This window comes from Macrobrachium rosenbergii, chromosome 25, assembly GCF_040412425.1.
Source record: "Macrobrachium rosenbergii isolate ZJJX-2024 chromosome 25, ASM4041242v1, whole genome shotgun sequence".
NCBI classification, from domain to species: Eukaryota; Metazoa; Arthropoda; class Malacostraca; order Decapoda; family Palaemonidae; genus Macrobrachium; species Macrobrachium rosenbergii.
This window is the reverse complement of record NC_089765.1, coordinates 34,839,410-34,861,909: the sequence shown is the minus strand read 5'-3', so window position 1 is coordinate 34,861,909 and position 22,500 is coordinate 34,839,410. Positions and strand designations below refer to the sequence as shown.

Below are 22,500 nucleotides of genomic sequence, written 5' to 3'. Positions count from 1 at the left end.
TGTATGGGACAACAAAAGAAACTATGAAGGAGCTCTCTCGTTATAGGAGCCTTCCCACTACGGGTCGGCAGACGTTGCACTGGACGCTTCAAAAGACTGACTACTCGAGATGCACGAGCGGTGATCGGATTTAGTTCCGCTCATCCTGACTTAGCATTACGAATAATCGTAAATGAATAATCATTGTTTAATCATTTTGGTACATGTATATGCAAATTTAGCTGCAAAAAAAAGTTTAAAAATTGGATATTAAATTAGGCAATGTAGTGCCAGACACTCGCTCTCAGACCGTATGCATAAGACCAATGAAGATTTTACAAACATCTACTGACATTATGGGAATTTTATGGTAACATAATGACAATGATGAATTGAAACGAGTCAGTGGATGAAAATACTGGAAAATTATGCAAGTGACATTTTTGTTTTATAACTGTCAAAGTACATATATAAGAAAGCAAGAATGAATTTGACTTTATTTGAACACTTACAGTACTTCTGACAACAACCCGCATAAACTGATTACCTAAGCCCTTTTGTTCCAGTATCTCTCGCATGCCATGCAGCTCTTTTTGGATCTCATTTTCCGCCTTCATTCTAAAACTTCCAAATTAATCACCCATATTACAGACCTACGGTTCTCCATTCTCTCCATATGACCAAACCACCTCTGTCATTCACAGTCAACACTTCTCTCATCCTGATAACACCTTTTATATCTATTTACTATAAGTCTATATAAAATAATCACCCCCAACCTTCCACTGTCAATTTTAACATTATTGCTTCATTTTCCTACCTAAAATTCATTAAGAAATTTGCTTTTGTAAACATTCATTTCCTACTTCCTCTGTAGGTTTTCCAAAGGCTGCTCTCTCATTCAGAAATGGGCAAGCACGCATGAACGCATTCATGAATATATATATATATATATATATATATATATATATATATATATATATATATATATATATATATATGTATGTATGTATGTATGTATGTATGTATGTATGTATAACTGAATCACGAAAATATGGAACATGATGAATATATAAATAAACGTAAAATCCTGAAGTTTCCCTTTCCTTCGTGGATTTCATCTTTATATTTATATATATATATATATATATATATATATATATATATATATATATATATATATATACATACACACATATATATATATATATATATATATATATATATATATATATATATATACATATATACAAAATGTGTCAAAACCCTAAAATAAAATGCAGGCACTGAGAATGAATAATTAAATGCTTCCTTACCTTCGCATTATTATTATTATTATTATTTATTATTATTTATTATTATTATTATTATTATTATTATTATTATTATTATTATTATTATTATTATTATGCACACATTTATAAGAAATAAACCAAACAGCAGCCACCACAAAACAGCATGCCCTCATTTCACGACAGGGATGAAAATATGAGATAAAAAAAGAGAAAGAAATCCTACACAAACATACATACACACACACACACACACACACGAAGAAATAACGATACCAAGAATTTCCAAACCCGTTGTTGTATTAATCTAGACACGTCTCATGAGTTAAGGATTATGAAAAGCCGTCCTTATGACATATTCACATGAAAATTCTGAATTCAACGGTTTCCCTTTATCTAGTTTTTTGTCATTCTTCATGAATGGAAAAGTGGATTGCTTCTGCGGCAGTATATGTAAATTGGATGAGGGTGGTGTGTGTGTGTGTGTGTGTGTGTTTGTGCGTGTATGTGTGTGTGCTTGTTTGTTATTGAGTATGAGAGAGAGAGGGTGGTGTGTATGTGTGTGTTTGTGTGTGTATGTGTGTGTGCTTGTTTGTTATTGAGTATGAGAGAGAGAGAGAGAGAGAGAGAGAGAGAGAGAGAGAGAGAGAGAGAGAGAGAGAGAGAGGGGGTTAAAGACACTTACGGAAATTTTTCAAAATGTATTAAAGACAAAAATTACTAAACATTCGAGGACGCACAAAAGAAAACCTTACTTGCATTTAAAAACAAACTCTCTCTCTCTCTCTCTCTCTCTCTCTCTCTCTCTCTCTCTCTCTCTCTCTCTCTCTCATATACACGTAGGCTCAAAATGGCAATCTAGAAAGTTATTGGTCATCATGCAATAACTTTCTAGAATTGATGTCCAGTACGCATAAAGACAGTATCTGATAATCATGTTAGCACAGGGAAATGTGAACGGCATATGTGTAAATAATGTACATAGTGCTGAAGGAGTCTTGTCAAACGAGTTCGCATTAAACAGTGAGGTGCTACTGGGGAATGTTATGTCATCTTCGCTGTTTAACCTTTCCATGATTTTATAATAAAATAAGTGACCAGCGATGGATGAGAAGGTTTAGATTAGGGTAACGATAGAAATTTGACAGACTCAGAGTATGTGCATGATGCTGTTTTAATCAGAAAAACAGTACAGGATTTACAAAGCTTACTGAACTGAATGCGTCATATATCTAGAGAGATGAGACTTAAACAAATCTAAACAAAATAGAAGTATACACAAACAGATGAAATAATATGACATGGAGGAAAATTAATGAGGTTGAATCTTTTAAGTATTTAGGAACAATTATACCCAGTTAAAGTTTAGTGAAACACTTAAAAATCAAAAGTAAATCTGATACTGGCCAGCTGAATAAGATTTAGAAATCGAATAGACAGAAACTGCATAAGAAAATAAGATTATATACGAGTCTAGTGCGATTGCCATACAAAAATGGAATATGTTGTGACAATATAACTATGTTTAAAAGGTTTTGGTGATTTAAGAATAAAGCTTTAAGAAGGATATTAGGTGTCAGATAACAGGACGGAACGAGAAATTAGACCGTAGGATATTAAGCAAGTTCCATCTGAAGATGAGATAATGAGGAAAGGAAGGTGGAGATGGCTTGGACATGTCCTTCGAACAGCCTCTGAGAGAATAGTACGTGATAGTGTCAGCTGCTCTCCTGTGGGCACATAAGAGTTGGAAGCCCTAGACCTACTTAGATAAAACCGTGAGAATGGGAGGCTGGAGATCAGAGGAGATTTGAGGAAAACATAGGACAAGAAAGACATAAGTGGTAGACTTTCACAGACGCCCTGAGAGAGAGAGAGAGAGAGAGAGAGAGAGAGAGTGTATTCCATGATATAACAAAGGGAACAATTGCCGACCATTCAGAGAAAACTTGAGGAACACCCTAGGAGGATTAAAAAAGAAAAATAACTACCTATTTGAGATAGACAGTGGCGGCTGTTATGAAACTGAAAACCATGCTGAACTTCCATAGGACAAATTACAATTACACCTTTCTCTCTCTCTCTCTCTCTCTCTCTCCTGACCAAACATCCTGAGTAGATTTCTTAATAAACTATTCAAGAATAACAGTTGTACAATGGATTTAACGTTCTGATTTGACTTTGACCGAGTTTAATTTGACGCCAAAAATAAACAAGCGCACGGCCGCACAATCACCACTAACTAAAAAAAGCACAAAAACAAAAGCACTTCGAAAAGGACCACCACTCACAAGAACAGGGTGACTGTAGTGGCTGTAAGGGCACCGGTGATGAAGGACGACAGGAGTCTGCTGTCGCAACGCATCCCTGAAGAAGAGAGAAGAAGAATATTACAATTTTCCTTTGATAATAAAATATCAAATTACGATTTTTTTTCCTGAAAGAAGCCAAATCTTTGTAACGGACACAATTCTACAATGTTCCTTATCGGAAACCCAATCGATATTGAAAATCCAGATATTTTCCTTAGTGTGTGTGTGTGTGCGTGTATGTATGTGTATATATAATATACATATATATATATTTACATGTATATGTATTTATACATGCATATTCCTTAGTGTGTGTGTGTTGCGTGTATGTGTATATATATAATAAACATATATACATATAGAGTACATATATATGTATGTATACATACACATACATACATATATATTATATATATATAATTATATCATATATATATATATTATATATATAATTATATAATATTTATATATATATATATATATATATATATATATATATATATTTATTAATGTTTGAGTGCAGTTGCATCTGCATCTAAGGAAATGTAATGCTAATCATCTCCCACTGACTATTCCCTTTGTCTCTAGTGCAACAGGAAAATGCATTATAAGGCGAAGGATTTAATAATGGTCAGTAGCTACCATGCATGCCTATACTGAAGGGTTATTACGACATGCTTGCATTAACTAGTATTGTAAAAAATGACTCAATGCCAGTTGGGTCTTTGCTTACACTGGGTCACAGTTCGTCTGGTGTTTTGCGATTGTAGGAACTTGATACTTATTTTCTTCCCATGGTAAGAAGAATGTACGTATGCTCAGTTTTCGAAAATGTAATGGGCCAGTATGGTAACTTCTGGTTTATTAAAAACGCTTTATGTTTGGCCTCAAAGGAATGGGAAATTATTTCAAAATCCTATAAAGAAGGATAAAACTATTTTCTTGGCCTATACTTGCGCATTTACTGTAACATCAGTATCACAGGTGAAGTAGAACATACTTCGAAAACACTTTAATTTTCTTTTGTCCAGAACAACTATTGTTCTCGAAAATAAAGCGAAGTCATTTCTCACCACTTTTAACGGATAAACGGTCTATAGTTTTTAAAAATGACACCCCAATAAGGAACTTCATACTACCTCGGAGCGTTACAAAAGATCTATCTTAACAAAGTCATGCTAAACCTTTCCTTTGGGTATGTCGAACAGACTGAGATTCTCTTGTTACCTGCTCCTTGATCATTATAGACTGTTGAATAATTGTCTCTGCTCTTCCCACACGCAGAGCAGACAACAATCAACCAAGACTATATATAAATCAACTGTAAAGATGAGTAATCAATTGATTTAAACTCCTACGGCGATATTGATTATACAATTCCTCTGCGTTATTTCGTTAAAACGTTCAATGTGCTGAAACTGTGAAGTTAAAGAAAATATATCCTTAAATAAACTTTAACACTGAAGAGCATATAAAATATTCGTAATTGCAGTTCTCAATATACTGTATATAACTCTAAATAAATGAAAACCCGAAAATGGGTAAAATCTATTATTATTATTATTATTATATTATTATTTTAAAGCGAGCAGCAGCTTCCATGCACGACAGGCGTTAGAATTCAAGAGATTTATCTGGTAAATTTATTTGGTAATCAAAGAAAAAAACCCCGAGTCATAGCCAAGAGAGTAATTAATTCGTTCGGGTTTTTGGCGATACTTGCCTCCGTCCCTACGAGCGCGCAGAAGACGCTGTAAACAAGACTATTATTGGCAATAAAAAGACCCAGGCAATGGAAGTGACTCCCTGTATGGCCTAGCGGAAGTCGTAGCCGGAGGTATCCCAAGTACAGTTTCTGCATTAAACGAGGCCATATCCTCAGGAATGTTCCTTCGCTTCCACCATAAGTTTTTTTTATACTTGAAAGAAAAGGAAGACTTGCATAACCAGACGAGGTAACTCAGAATAAATATCCACAACAACGTTTCGAAACTATGGCTGTATGAGGTGACTGCAGTAATTATTCTCAATTCCAAAGATCAGCGAATGGTAGTCTAATATTCATTTTTGCCCCCCGCCTAAAGAAAGTAAGGTGTTAGAAAATGGAAGGGGAATTATTATTATTATTATTATTACTATTATTCAGATGTATCCTATTCATATGGAACAAGCTCACAGGGGCCATTGACTTGAAATTCAAGCTTCCAAGGAATATAGCGTTCATTAGGAAGTAAATGAAGGTAAAGGGAAATACAGAAAGAAGAGATCTCACTTATCAAAAAGAAAAAAATAAATCAATAAATAGTTAAACAAGCACTAAAATGCAAGAATTGTATTATGGTAGTAATGCACTGCATCTTCGCTTGAACTTTTGAGGTTCCAAGTGCACGAAATCCTCAGGGAGACTTTTAACACTGGCCCTTGAAGGAAGAAAAGTCATAAGTCAGGAAAAACAGAAGCATCAAGATAATCCCAGAGTTTAGCCACAGAAGGAAAGTAATAGAAGGAAAGTAACATGTACTGAACACGAACAAAGACTGAACGCTACAGCTCTACCGGCCCTAAATTCATTTTAAGAGTTTGTTAAATATAAAAATTTCATATACCGTTTATTAAAGCAAGGAAAGAGTGACGGTTTTGCTGATAACAATATAATTACGACGTCAAACACATCTAAATGCAACTAGCAATGATTTAAGGATACACATTCCTTAAAGGGTTCAGGCTCTGAAAGGAAACAGACGATCACGGCAGCATGAGCAACAGGTACGAAAGTTACAAGTTCTGCAGCAGCACAAATGATAATTTTTACTGTCACTCACACACACACATATATTTCTTCTTCGTTTTAACGTGCTTCTATACCCATTTTTATATGGGGTAAGCACGGTGCCTTCTTTGAAGGACTTTGATTTGGCGGTGGGGTAGGCCGTAACCTCGACCGGCTGCCCTGCCTGACATCGCTTAGACCCCGGTAACGAATGTGTACATGTATTACCGAAACCCCCGCTCCCTTTCTCCCAGCAGCACGAGGAGAACTGGGCGGGTAGTCCGACAGTTCGAGACATGTGAGGTGTCTGTTATGTTTTTTAGAAGATGTTGGAGTGGCTTTGTTTATGTGTGTATTAGTCTGTAACATCCATTTGCTTTCAGCAAACCTATCCGTTGATTACATACGTAATCCCGGGATGTCTACACGGATAGCAAAGTTTCCGCCTCTGACTGGTCGGCTGCAGGGATTGAACCCTCGCCACAGGCTTCTATGAAGTCTGTGGTTGCCACTCTACCAACCAAGCCATCGAGGCTCAACACACATATATATATATATATATATATATATATATATATATATATATATATATATATATATATATATATATATATATATATATATATATACATGTACTCAAATATTTAAGCCAGAAATATCGTTTCATATCGAAAGTTATAGTATATCTTAGTTTGATATTAGATGTATAGCTGATTAACAGCTCTATAGGGCTATATGTAATGGGACCTACAGCTTATTGTGGAATATATATATATACATTATATATAGAAATGAATTTCTATCACCAGAAACAAATTCCTCTTGTTCTTCACTGGCCAGTCGGAGATTCTGAACTGCAGACCTCAGGGTGGTAGCTGATGGTGAATGGAAATCAACCATTTTACTTAGGAACTGTTTCATAACCTGTAATCGCTATCGCCTCTGGCCATTGTAGAGAATACGATATTAAACGATATTTCTAGCTTAAAATAAGTGAATATAAGTCACGCTAGTGCAGGACCCTGAGCTAGTGTGACAAACATTCATATTACACAAAAACATGTGAATGGATGGGAACTTACCAACATCAGCATGTTACAGTAGGATGATTTTTATGTCAAGTCTAAACCAAACATCATAAGGAAATGCATACATAAAACAAAGAAGATATTTTAATGAAACTTTAAAATTAAAATTGGAATTAAAAATGCAAAAGAGCGGTTCTGACAGCGTCCTCTGTTGAAAATTGACCCCATTACCTCCGGACTTGACAAATACTCCATGGTGAAGGTGGAAATATTTGGGATGACTACTGCGTTAGTCCCAAAACTATTGTGGAAGGAATAAATAGCACAGTATCGTTCATAGAACAAAAAGGCTGAAAAGAAGTGGCCTGTTTCTCTTTTTTTATTTTGCGTGGCTTTCATCACACATTATTTTTGACTCAAAGTTGCAGGAAACATTTTGAAAAAGTTGCCGGCAAGGTTGTGAATGAGTCACTAGAGACCTTTTGACAAAGGTAGGGCGGGATACAATATGATGGGGGACATTTTGACAAGCTGCTGCCTTTGAGTAAAAGGGTAGATGGGGTGCGAATATGACTTCGATGATTTAATAACCTTTTATATACATACACACACACACATATGGACACATATACATACATACATACACACACACATATATATATACAGTATATATGTATATATATAATATGCATATTCTCAGTAACAATCATAAAAGTAATGACCTGGCTGTATTTCAACAAAGATTTATTTTTGAAAATGTAACAAGATTTATTTACTGCGATTAATTTACCTAACGCTAAAAAAGCAAAACAACGAACTTGTTTACAATATAACATCTTTTGACGCATTTATTAAATAGGTAGGATATAATTTTCAAAGCTATGTAATTTCACTGTAGTAATTACACTCACTGCTGAACACATATATATATGTATATATATATTGTCTTCATTATTATATATATATATATATATATATATATATATATATATATATATATATATATATATATATATATATATATATAAATATCTGATGTGTGTGTTGTGTGTGTGTGTGTGTGTGTCACGCGTCTGTGGAACATACACGCATACGCACATAAAGTCAAGGTCTTTTGCCATTAACAAAATTAATTTCGGAGGGAGAGAGACATTGAACGAGATAAAGAAAAAATAAAAAATAAATTCCAAATAGATTATAAAGGAAAAGCGTCTAGCCAAACAGCGCGAACTTTGAGTTGGCATCGACGCCAGAGAGACTGCATCAATATCCAGTCTTACTTATCGAGGTCTGTAAACATTTGGGTGACGAGCCAATCACTGACCGACTTTTTTTTTAAACAATTGGAATGGTTTCGTATCCTAAAGATACAAGTGACGTATTCTCCGGTACTCAGTAATGGATAATTTTTCAAAATACGAAAGAAAAAACTGTAAAGGTCTGACAACCTAAAGGGTATCTTTTGTCCTTTTTTTAAATGCTTTTAAGTGAAGACTGAGGCCATGAAGAAGTTACCTTGATGCTCTGCCTTTTCAGTTTGAAAATTTCGCATCTTTATTTCAGGTCAAAAATTTATGAAGGAAGTCTTTTACCTACTATGATATTTAACTTTTTATTTAATTCCATGACAAATTGAATCAAGCTGCCTGAGGACGTTGGTAGCAGTTCACTTCTCCCCTCAATCGATATGATCCTTCCTTCTTTTGTTTTTTGTTTTACTATTCAGTAACAAGGTTTTCATCTTCTGTACTGGACAATGTCTTCGTTCAGATAATTAATTTCAACATATCAATGGCAAATTCTTATACACATTCACGTACGCAAGCAAGAGTATATTTACTAAACCTAACTGAAGAATACGACGCTTGTTGAAACATTTCCCACTCAGGCGATGGTCAGAACTGAATCATCAAGAATGGAAAAAATTTCAAGGGAACTGAGCTTTAGAAGTAGATGAAAGGGTTATGGTTCAAAGAGGTAACTCTGGTTAGCTTTCTATTGTAACGAACATCCAATTTATAGTTACACGCTTCTTATCTATCTGCTTTAATCCTGATGCAGTGAACGGCGCCAAAGCTGAGCCGAGGCTTTTCTTATTTCTACAGGGCTCCCCCAGGGCTATGATCTTTTCATCTTTCTGTCTGCTACGTCACTTTTTCAGGTCAGAACATTTGTGGATAACGTTTACATGGGAACTTTATTTGAATATCACCTTATATTTTTAAACCGTCATTTGAAGCTTTGAATTCTTTGTGCCATGATCTTCAAACCCGTAAGTGTGGTTTGGTCAATATCTTTTACTTGAACAAACAAAATTTGCGACAGCCTACGCTCATAAAAAATTAAAGTCTAAGTTTCTATAGATGACTTATGTCTTTGACTGCCATTAATCACAATCCTTGCAAAGAATGAAAATGATGTATATCAAATGGTCGTTTTGGGAATGATGTTTTGGCACAAATCTGCTATTAGAAGTGTTGGTTTTCTAGAACCAATCTGCTGGCTTTCCGCTTTGCATCGAAATCTATGAATTCTCCTTCTGATGTGTATATTTCTGTTGTCCGTCTGTCACAGATGTTTCATTATATATATACATCTATGTCTTAATATATAGTTCATATTATGTCTTAATATGAATATATATATATATATATATATATATATATATATATATATATATATGTGTTGTGTATATATGTGTAATATTTATTATACATATATAAAATATACACATTATATACATATATATATATATATATATATAGTTCATATTAAGACAGGTGTGTATATATATGTATATATATATATTATATATATATATATATATATATATATATATATATATATATATATATATATATATATATATATATATAAGGAGACATCTATGAAAGACGGAAAAAAGGAATTAACATATCAGATGTCTTAATCTTTTTGGAAGAATAACAGGCTCTGTTCATTCATCTGTATTCAGTTCTGGTTATTACTTTCGGACCATCAATCTTTAAAGGCATAAGCTCTTTATTAACACATATTTATTACGTAAAAGCTAGGATGTTACTTAAGCCACGGAAACTCGAGTTAAAATTCTGGAAAAACATGACAAGCTTCAGGTAAACCTTATAGCGTAATAGGGAGGCTTAATCTCGACTCGGCATATAACTTGATGATTTTCGAAGCCATTCTGTTGCTCGTGCATGAGTGCAATGATGTTTTGAATGGGGTGGGGAGGATGAATATTGAGTTTAACTTCACAGCTTGCGTGAATTAAATTCAAGTTTTTGACTGCAGAAGCGGTTATTCCCCGACGTCACAAACATCACGGTGAAAATAATAAAGATACTGACAGACATAATGAAAAATCTGGGTTAATGTACAAAAACAATATGAAGATCCTTTTTCCAGACTCTTGTAAATGCACTTAATTTAAATTGCAGAGAATACAATTCTAAGCCGGTAAAAAAAAAAAGAGAAACTGCATCCCTTTATATATCTCCCAGCACTCGAAAAAAATGCAAAACGATAGAAGACTCACAACTTAATTCTAAGGTCACTGACTCGGACTGCGTGTGTGCGTGAGTTCGTGAACGGATGTGCGCACCCTTTTGTGCTCGTTTATCTCTATGGCCTTTACTATCATTCCGTTAATTATTCTTATTCACAAGGACATGGGGTTTTTATTTTTACTATCACCCTAATTATTCAGTCATTATGCCGTGTTGGTGTCATCATATTTTCTGTCTATACTTTTGACATTTTAACACACGAGAAGTAATGCCATGAAAAGACAGGCAGACAGATTACAAGACTACTACATTCACGCATACACACACACACACACACACACACACACACACACACACACAAACACACATATCTACTATATTAATTTCCTTGGCTGCCTTTCTGCCTCTGTTGGCGTGTCCGGAGGTTTCTGGGAATTCCGGAAGCTTCTGGGAATTCTGGAAGCTTCTGGGAATTCCAGAGGCTTCTGGGAGTTCCGGAGGAGTCTGGGAATTCCGAAGGCTCCTGGGAATTCCGGAGGATCCTGGGAATTCCGGAGGCTCCTGGGAATTCCTGGTGCTTCTGGGAATTCCAGAGGCTTCTGGGAATTCCTGAGGCTTCTGGGAGTTCCAGAGTCTTCTGTGAATTCGTGAGGCTTCTGGGAATTCCGGAGGCTCCTGCTGCTCCAAATGCTCTGATCTCAAGCATTAATTCCCTAGTCCCCAAGTGGACTGAGGAAGAGCCAGAAGCATGGTCAGAGGAAATAGAGCCGCTCTTTGAGAACTACAACACCACCGAGACAGAGAGGGCCTTAGTGCTTGCCAAGCACATGTAAGGAAACGCCAAGGCAGCCCCCGCTCACTGGAGAAGAGTCAGAGAGGCAACATGGCAGAAGTTCATAGGGTCATAACAAAGGCCTATGAAATAACCCCAGAAAAATGGAGACAGCGGTTCCGAGGTCTTGCCAAAGAAATTGGCTAGTCCTGGATTGAATGGGCCTGTCACAAGACCCAGTCTGGTACCTGCTGGTCTGACTCCCTCTCGTGCACTACATTCAAGGACCTGTTCACTCGGACCATGCTGGAGGATCTTTTCCAATGTGTGCCTGGGCCCCTTGCTGTGTATCTCAGTGATAAGCAGCCCACCACAATGATGGAAACCTGCTGTTTGTTCGATCCATGGGAAACCTACAACCTCCCACAGCACAACTCAGCAGCGCATATATAGTGCTACCTGGGTACCTCTCAGGCTCAACTCGACCAAAAAACGGACTGCCTAGCAAGCCTACATGCACCCACTGCATTACAATAAGTTGGGAGTCAACACTGACTTTTTGAGGGCTGCGATTAAAAATTGTACAAGTTGGGCAACAATAGAAGCAAATTCTACTAAAATAAACAGAACTCCACTCCCTCTACGTCCACTCAACCTCTCTACCAACAGTCACAACAGGTCACCGAGCCCCACTTAGGCTCCTGCTGTTCCTGTGGTGCTGCCAGCCACTATAGTGCTGGACATCCCGCCTGCCCAAATCATGTCCCAGTTTTTACCAACAACAATTTAATTAGCACCTCATCCTCAGCGACAGGGCCGCAGAAGATAATTAATCACCCTAAGAGGCTGGATACCCAGTTCATCTCGGTGGCAAATTAATGGCTCTGTGCCTGTGTGTGGCCCTTCCAGTCACAAGTAGACACTGCAAAGAGGTGGGAGATGAAATGGATAGCGGATGGCCATTCACGTAAAAAAAAAAACAGTCAAGCTCCAGGTCACGACACCTTGGGGCACGCTACCTCACGATACTTGGCGTGGTAGTGGATTACAGCCTATAGTGGATTTCCTGTTGGGTCGCGCCCTCCTCTGGGGAAGCCCTTCCCCAACGCCACTTTTCAGTTCATGTACCTCCTCAATGGAGAGTTCGACTGTAGGATCAAGACTGAGTGTTAGGCACAGCCACTTGACTAATGCCATCAAAAGAAGAATTACCACCTTTTTTTAGTGGTCTTAGAAGGGGTGGGGTACTTAAATTTTCTGGCCTAGTCAAATTGAGTTCTCCACAAAAAAGGACGGCCAGCATTGTTTCCTCCCCTCTCCACGAAAGGACACATTCCAGAGAACAGTACCGCTATTCGTATGCGAATTACAACATTTTATATTCCACTAATTGGGAGGGCTGCCCAAATAAGCAATGCAAACGGACACTCCCAATCAAGACTCTCCAGAGGCTCTGAAAAGCTGGGACAGGAATCTCTGTCTCAGCCCAAGTAGCCATGCATAATATTAACCTCCGGACTCGGTTGTCAGGCATGCCTGACCATCAATCGCTGCCAGTGCCACTTGTGAGCTCTGAGCAGTGCCACGCTCCATCCGGCTCGGACGTTGAGCCACCACTCAAAGAGGACCCTGTGCCAGATCCAGATCATGAGTTGGATCCTCCTCCGGGAGATCCAGGACACGTCACTGCACTGATCTTAGCAACCTGTGAGCCCCCAGCACCCAACACTTCGTCCTCACCAAATCCGTCCCCAGAGGATGAACCCCTGGTGGATCAAACTGCTGCACCTTCTCTGGGAGACCAGGAACTGGCCTCCCCGGACACAGAGGTCGAGTCCGCTCTTGCTCTGGTTGTTGCAGCAACTGGAATAGGGAGCCCTCCTGTAGCCTCTGAGATTACCCACGACTTTGCGCCAACTAGCCCATTCATGGTTAGTTTTGATGTAGAATTGCTGTTCACAAATGTTCCTGTAGCTGAGACTATAGACATCATTTTTTAAAAAAGTTATTTCCTACTGATAATTCCTATTTTAATCAGTTTAGTAAAGCTCAGTTTAAATCACTTCTAGAATTGGCTGTGCTGGACACGGCCTTCATTTTTAATGGTACTGTTTTTAAACAAATAGAGCAGATGGCAATGGGCAGTCCTCTGGGACCGACTTTTGCCAACATCTTTATGAACTCACTGGAGGAGCTGGCTATAGATGATTGTCCTGATTTCCGTCCACTCTCTTATAAGTGTTACGTTGATGATACATTTGCCCTTTTAGATTTGACTAGAATGCTGACAATGTTTTTGTCAATTTAAACGCATAAACCAGAACATTGTTTTGGGAAACCATTTGAGATTCAAACCCATAATTCTCTAAATTTTGACGTAAAGGTAAATTTAAGGATGAAACTGGCTTCCATCAGTTATTATTTATATGAAGAAGACTTTTATTGGCCTTGTAAAGAATTTTTATAGCTCATATTTTTACAATTTTAAAATGAATTCTTTTTTCACTCCCCTTCATAAGCCATTAATTTGACACAATAGTTGGTCAACTGGACATTTTTCATGCTAAGGTGATTATCCTCACTGATTAATTTAAGAATAAATACAGCTAAAACTAACAAGATTGCCCATAGACCCCAAGATCCTGTGAAACCAAATTCCTCAGCCTATAAAGAGTTATCTGCAACTGGATTAAAAGTCTGCCTTTAAAAGATGCATTCTTCATGGGATACAGAATCTGTTTTTTTTTTTGGAATTTTCTTGTCCAGAAATCCAATGGGCATTTTTCCAGGAATGCTTCAGAAGCTGAAGATGTCTATTCACTACTCCAGAATCCTTTTAAGTCGTCTTCAGCTCCGGAAGACATCTTCAGACTTTGTAATCCAACGGGCAGTTCTCTAGCTGAATTTCACATGATCCTGAGTCTTTTTCAAGAAGACATTATAATCCAATGGGCGTTTCTCCAGGAATGCTTCAGGAAGGACGACTTCAAAAAAAAAGTGAAGACGTCGTATAAATGTAACTTTGCTTGATTTAGAATTTATGAAGTGTTTAATTAAGCTCATGTGGTAATCACTGAACCACCCATATTATGAGGATCAGTAAATAAATACCTGGTGTACAACTTCAATAACTTTAAAAAATGCTTGCTAATATGTGACCCATGCAAATTTTCTAGTAATGTGTGTGTGTGTGTGTGTACCATGTATGTGTATGTTATATATATGTGTATATATATATATATCATAAATATATAATATATATATTTATAGATATGATATATTATATATATATATATATATATATATATATATATATATATATATATATATATATATATATATATATATATATATATATATATATATATATATATATATATATATATATATATTTACGTTTTTCCATGGTTTTTGTTTGAGATATTCTCTGTGAGACAGGTAGCAACAATTTAAGGTAATTTAGCCTTGTGATTCTGACTTCATGGGTCCAGGAAAACGTAAAAAAAAGAGAAAACAAAGGAGAATTTCATATGAGCATAGGGCTCTTGTTACTGAGGGAAATATTACGTAAAACACGTGGGCAAATTTAAAGGAGTGTATTTACATAAATGACATCAGTACGGGAAAGAGGAACTCAAGTAGGTTTCTGATCCTGAAGGGGATTCCTACGGGATTGAATGAAACTGGGGATTCAGACACAGTCGAGAAGCTTCCACGAAATAGGGTCCCTCTGAAATGAGAGATATGCACATTATACGCCAGTAATGAAAATAGACAAAAGAATAATGAATTCGAAGCTGCACTGAGGGTGCCAAAGGAGTAATAAAGACTTAATACTGCCGATGCAGGAGGCGCACGGACATTAGACAAGAGTGATTTCTGGCTTTCTATTCAAGCAAATGTTACGAGACAAAAGCGTGACTGAAATGGGGCTCTTCCAAGGGCACTTTACCGTAGCAGATTTTCCGAGGGAGCGTAGAAGGCGGTCCGTGGATGACTTGCGATTTCCGAGGGCGAGTTTCTTCCACGTGGTGAGATGCAAGGGCTTCCGTAAAGGGGCAAGGCGATGGGGACTCCTCGAAACTCCAAGCAATGGCATGTGGGCTCGAGGCAGGCCAACGGTGGCGTGAACACTTGGAATGCGGTCGAAGGGCACGAGGAAAAGTATACTTTGGAAAGGGCCACATGGGTAGGATGCAAGGGCATCGATGGGGCCAGGTGTTGAGGACGTCTTCACTCCATATCTTCCAGCCCGCGTGTGTGTCCCGAGACCTCGTGGGTTTCTGCTTTTATCCTCCTATGGGGCAGGGGTGCCCAACACAGGGTTTTGACTCATTGCACCTGCTGCCGCAGGGGAGGTTTTGCCTGTAGGAGAAACGCCCAAGACAGATTACTTTTGCCTCGAAGGAAAGATCTTTTCAAAAATGGGAGCGCCTTTAATCTTTTAAACCCTTGTATTCTTTTTAAGTCGATAGACAGATGGTCTATCGATCGGCCGGCTGGCATTAAATAAAACAACAAACAACCAACAACAAAGGGGGGGCAGTTTGCTAGCGAATTCTTGCTAATCATAATACCTCCCCATACAAGATGATGTACATACCTCCTTTGGGTGTGTACATCGATATTCAGAATGAGCGGCAAATGCTTTACGTTACTCTACATTCTGCCTTGCAATGAACTTTACTCCTTAGGGTTTTATGAAGCTGTGACATTACTTTTAATAACACATTGGGACAATTTTCGTTAACAGGACGCAAAGTGATTTAAACACTTGCAAAAGAATAATTACTTTAGATTTGGTTACCCATTGGTAACTTTATAAAGTGACTCGAACAATTGTGAATTAATTAAGATTATAGGACCACGTATATGAGGCTATGGCCAACAAATGAAAAGAAAGGTTATTGTTCAAGAATTAAAATACACGGTTACTTAATTTTAGATAAAATGCATGCGGTTAGTACAATCTGCCTTGAAGAGGCTGTGTAAATGAAAAACAGCGTTTATTATTTTTTTATAAATGACATCCCCTTTTTACCGATATTGTAATGACTATACAGATTCGCATTTGATAATTTATCTTCGTTTTAACAGCTTTGCCAATCGTTCAGCTGACGTCTGAGGATGACCCACACACAGAGATTTTGACAGTCGTATGCGGGGAGAGTATTCGCGAGGTTTTAATTCGCTAACCTTAAACTACGCTAATTTTATCGTCCACTGCCCACCAGTACTCCATGTTATGACGGGGTGAGCAGACAAAAGATGTGGGGTCTAGGACAAACAGAGATCTTGGAAGGAATGGAAGGGGAAAAAGGGATAATAATAACAAAAGGAAAATTACCAAGACGTTACGAATGAAAACTTGACCGCATATGAAAGGCGGAACACGTCCTCAGAGCTTATGAAAGGGGCATTTAAATCACAAGGTCAAGAGTTTATGACTCGCGATTCATTAAAATAAAGATAAATAAATGACTAAAAGAAAGTAAATGATATTGGCAGAAGAGCTAAGGGAAAAAGAGTGAGGGTTTTATTGTGTTAGGTGGGAATTTATCGTCCTTCGCCTATAAATTACGGCCAGGACTATCCTTTCAGTCCCAGGGCAAGAAAAGTGCACCCGAAGGGCGCGACTCCTTCAGGAAGAGCTGACACGCACGCCCGGTGCCAAGGTATGGGCGCAAGGGCGTGCCACTTCTCACTCTGTTATTCTCAATGATTTATACATTGCGTGGGGAATGGTATCCCGTACTTAATTGCCTCTTGTGGTGATAATTTAAGGAAAGATTAATAGGGGATGATAAGAGATAGAAGTTCCTGAGGAACGGAGGAAGATAGAGGAGGGCCTGACATCCCCTTCTGGATTAAGGGTGCCAAGGCCTTTGAAAAATGAAATGGTGGCACAGGTGCCATGGGAGCTCTAGAGCTCTTTGTAAATTACCTGGAAATTCCCACGCCCGTGGTAATTTCGCCTCGAGCCTTTCTTAATGGGACAGTCGTCCTCGGCTGGGGAAGCGGAGGGCCCACGACCAGAGGGCGGCACGGAGTACCACCTGGGCCTGCTGATGCGACAGCTGACGCAGGAGTGTGTTCCGTGCTGGTTCTACCATAATCCGTCGCAGCTCTTGTAGTTCATCGGCCAAGGAGATATGGCAGAATCCTGACTTGCAATTGCGTCGGCGACGGGCTGAGGCAGAGAGAAGGCGGTCGGGGGTGGCGTGAGCGGCTCGCAGGTAACGTTGACCAGCTCAGGCACGGGTTGCGAGGCCGCACCTGCAGGTGAGCTTCCGCGGTGGTCGGGAGGAACCGTCTCTCTGACCGACGCTGGTAGCGGTGCCAGGCCGGGGGAAGAGAGGGGGTCCTGAGTTGGATCCCGTGAATGGAGATCGGCGTAGTGCTCTGGCGCTGGCACTAGGGCAGAGTCAGGCGCTATCAGAGGTTTCTTGGGCTCGTCGGTCAGGACGGACGAAGCTTGGCCCTGCTCGGGGCATGCAAGTGGCACCGGCAGGAATTTGGCATCTCCTGAAGGGAGATCTGATTGGGGCCCTGGCACTGGCACTGAGGCAAGGCCGGGCACTGGAATTGGATCGGGAACCGATCGAGGGGGCCACTGTACATTGTACTCAGGTGGCACTGGTGGGGACTGCACGTCCTCCTGGTACCCAGGGGCGCCAGTCTTGGCTGAGGAGAAGCGGGGAGGATTACTCGCGCCAGCGGAATGATTCGGGGAATGGGGACCCCTAGATTGTCGTGATTTCGGTGGGGACTGAAAGTCCTGTCCCAGGATGACGTCATAGCCTCCGGGGAGATGGCTTGCTACTGCAAGATTGCAAATTTTGGATTGGTGAGGTCTTGTGACTCTCAATTGGACCGTAGGGAGTATCATTTTAAATTGATTTATTCCCTCGATCGTGACGAGTTTTCGTCTATTGACGATAGCTCCGTAGGGGAACTCTGTCCCTTCGGATGAGGGAGATTTGTGCGCCTGAGTCCTCGAATGCAGTGACTCGGGCGCGGGCTGGCTACCTCGTGGAGGAGCCACGTATACAGGCCCTTCGGCGGGAGGGCCTAATGACTGGGATCTGTGATGGCCAAGGCGGCGGTGGGAGTATTTGATTTATTATTGCGTGGGCATTTTGCCCATGCGGGAGAATGGCCATAAACCTTGCACGCCGTGCAAAAGGTCTGGCTGAAATCTTTCCGCGCTGCCCCTGTGGAGGGCGCAGGCGAGTTATTGTCGGTTTTCCGGGAGAGAGGAGCCGGTTTCTTGTTCCGGCACTGTTTGGAGGAATGCCCGTTTTCTTGCAATAATGGCAAGTTAGGGGCTTGCTGAGTTCCCATTTTTGTGGGAATTTGAACCTCCGAGGAGGGATGGGGATTTATCTTCCGCCCCATGGATCCTTCTTGAGGGTGGTGAGTTTCCCACATATCTGCTATTCGGCAACACTCGGTGAGTGTTGCTGGGGCTTTTTCCACTATATGAGTGGTGAGGGCAGGAGGGCGTAGCGCAGGAAATGCTCGAATTTAAACCGCTCGAGTACCTCGGCGGTGTTGTGGCTCCTTCGGAATCGAGCCATTTTGTCAACTGTCCGCTCTCGAATGGTACGCCCAATCGGACCAGGTCTGGCCTGCTTCTCTTGGCTGCTCTCTCCAACGTCTCCTCCACCGCTCGGGGTAATCTCGTACGCCTTCGTAACTGCTTGGCGCACGGCTTCCCAGTTTCCCCTATCTTCTGCTGAAAGGGCGTGGTAGGCAACGAGGGCCTTTCACCCAGGAATTTAGTGAGAACAAGGGAGAGTTCCGCGGGGAGAGGCGCAGCACTCCAGGACTCGTTCGGCCCTTTCAAGCCATACTTCAGGTTCGGACTCGGTCCATTTTGGCATGAACAGTGAGCTTGGCTGAGGGCACTCATTCCCGCTGCAGGGGGCGGGGGTGGCGTGCTGTCGTTCTAGCATCTGGAGCTCATGTGGGCGCTCTCTCTCTCGATCTTCCCATTCTAGTTCCTCCTCTTTTCTCTTGGGCATTTCTTTCTCTCTCTCTCTCCTCACGTTCTTTTCCTCTCGTTGCTCTTGGGCAATTCTTTCCTCTCTCTCTCTCTCACGTTCTTTTCCTCTCCTTTCTTGGGCAATCCTTTTCTCTCTCTCTCCTGCCGTTCTCTCTCCTTCTCCTCGTTCTCTTGCTCTCACCGCCTTGGCATCGTCCACTCGCTCTTGAACCCATGCTCTCAGATCTTGCCCGATAGTCCCATGTCCTTCCCAGCGGACATGTAGAATTTGAAATCCTCGTTTTGTTGGGCTCTGGCATTAGCCATCTTGAAATAATGGGTTATATGATATGTCTGAAAAGACTCAGGTTGTCTGAAAAGACTCAATTGCAGGAATCTGAAACACTCAATTGTTCAGACTGCAGGAGAATGGATCTGTCCGAATAAGACAGTTGATTAGTAAGTCTGAGGAGACTTTTGTTAAAATTTGATATGTCTTGGAAAGACGTGGTTGTTCTTGGCGAACGAATTTTAATATGTGTCTCAGAAGACGTACTTGGATTTTGTCACGCTTGGACTTGACCGGCTGTAGCGTGAAGCTAAGGAGTTGTCCTAACGAACTAAACTGATCAGTCCCGTAAGGGCTTAGATGTGTGTGAACTCTACACTATATAATGTCTCAAAAGGACTTAATTTTGGGTTCCCGCAGGAATGAGAAATTCTCGCCACGTGCGGCGTGTAGAATTTTAGTATGAGTCTCTGAGGACTGGAATTTGGAGAAATTCTCGCCACGTGCGACGAGAATTTTTATGAGTCTCTGAGGACTGGAATTTGGAGAAATTCTCGCCACGTGCGACGTAGAATTTTAGTATGAGTCTCTGAGGACTGGAATTTGGAGAAATTCTCGCCACGTGCGACGTAGAATTTTAGTATGAGTCTCTGAGGACTGGAATTTGGAGAAATTCTCGCCACGTGCGACGTAGAATTTTAGGAGTCTCTGAGGACTGGAATTTGGAGAAATTCTCGCCACGTGCGACGTAGAATTTTGGTAGGAGTCTCTGAGGACTGGAATTTGGAGAAATTCTTGCCACGTGCGACGTAGAATTTTAGGAGTCTCTGAGGACTGGAATTTGGAGAAATTCTCGCCACGTGCGACGTAGAATTTTAGGAGTCCTTGAGGACTGGGAATTTTGGTTGATGAATTCTCGCTACGTGCGAGGAGTCACTTAGGACTTGGAATTTGTGGAATTTGGAGGAATTCTCGCCACGTGCGACGTAGAATTTTAGGAGTCACTTAGGACTTGGAATTACGATTCGTCCCTTAGGACTTAGAAATTACTAACGGGAAACCCAAAGAAAAATGTTTGCTGGGAAATGAATGGGAAAAAAAAAAAAATGCTACACACTGGCCTGGGCGGGGGGGGTTGCAGGTCGTTTGGCCAACACCGGAGGTATTTTTAGATTCTGGGTGAATGAACCCGTATATTTATATACCGTCTGGGATTCGGGAATTTCCCAGTCGTCTGGGAGGATAACAGTAAAACGGCCTAGTAATTTTCCCTATAAGCGGAGTTTAAATTTCGCTTTCCTAACACCTAACTCGAATTCTAACTACACTGAGAGAATTTTCAGCAATGCAAGCTGACTTCGTCGTGTCCCACGTGGGAATTTTATTCGCGCCTAAATAACAGTTCGCTAATTCGAAATGCGAAGTAAAATTTATCACAGAGGAATTTCTTTCGCACTATTCCTCGAAGCAAAGGATGGTTAGCACTGGTTATTTCCTAACTACCTATCCTGAAAGGCATGCATTAACGAATCTAATACGGCGGTTCTTTTCTCTCAGTGAATACATGCGTCCCTATTTCTAATTCCTAGGAACAGTCACGATTATAAAAAGGTTTTGCTAAGATAAACACATTACTTACGTGGAATTTTCTGGATCTGTGTTCTGGTTTTACACAAAAGGTTTGTAATTGTCTCGTACCCAGCTTAGCTTTGCTAATAGCTGATCTGGCACGTTGCAAATGCAATAAAGCAACACTAGGGGAACTGCAACTGCAAAACGAGATCTATGGCCAGGTTGCCATTTTTACGTTTTTCCGTGGTTTTTGTTTGAGATATTCTCCGTGAGACAGGTAGCAACAATTTAAGGTAATTTAGCCTTGTGATTCTGACTTCGTGGGTCAGGAAAACGTAAAAAAAAGAGAAAACAAAGGAGAATTTCATATGAGCATAGGGCTCTTGTTACTGAGGGAAATATTACGTAAAACACGTGGGCAAATTTAAAGGAGTGTATTTACATAAATGACATCAGTACGGGAAAGAAAGAGGAACTCAAGTAGGTTTACTGATCCTGAAGGGATTCCTACGGGATTGAATGAAACTGGGGATTCCAAACACAGTCGAGAAGCTTCCACGAAATAGGGTCCCTCTGAAATGAGAGATATGCACATTATACGCCAGTAATGAAAATAGACAAAAGAATAATGAATTCGAAGCTGCACTGAGGGTGAAAAAGGAGGCGCACGGACATTAGACAAGAGTGATTTCTGGCTTTCTATTTAAGCAAATGTTACGAGACAAAAGCGTGACTGAAATGGGGCTCTTCCAAGGGCACTTTACCGTAGCAGATTTTCCGAGGGTGCGTAGAAGGCGGTCCATGGATGACTTGCGATTTCCGAGGGCAAGTTTCTTCCATGTGGTGAGATGCAAGGGCTTCCGTAAAGGGGCAAGGCAATGGGGACTCCTCGAAACTCCAAGCAATGGCGTGTGGGCTCGAGGCAGGCCAACGGTGGAGCGAACACTTGGAATGCGGTCGAAGGGCATGAGGAAAAAGTATACTTTGGAAAGG

The 22,500-nt window shown here is 40.2% G+C and overlaps 1 protein-coding gene across 1 annotated transcript in view; it reads right to left on the bottom strand.

Moving 5' to 3' along the window:
* The window catches only part of LOC136852147 (probable serine/threonine-protein kinase irlF), a 91,744-nt gene that overhangs the window by 7,009 nt on the left and 62,235 nt on the right, over positions 1–22,500 (bottom strand). The window contains exon 3 of the mRNA XM_067126593.1: positions 3,563–3,638. Coding sequence (XP_066982694.1) covers positions 3,563–3,638 — 76 coding nt within the window. The remainder of the gene's footprint in view (positions 1–3,562; positions 3,639–22,500) is intronic.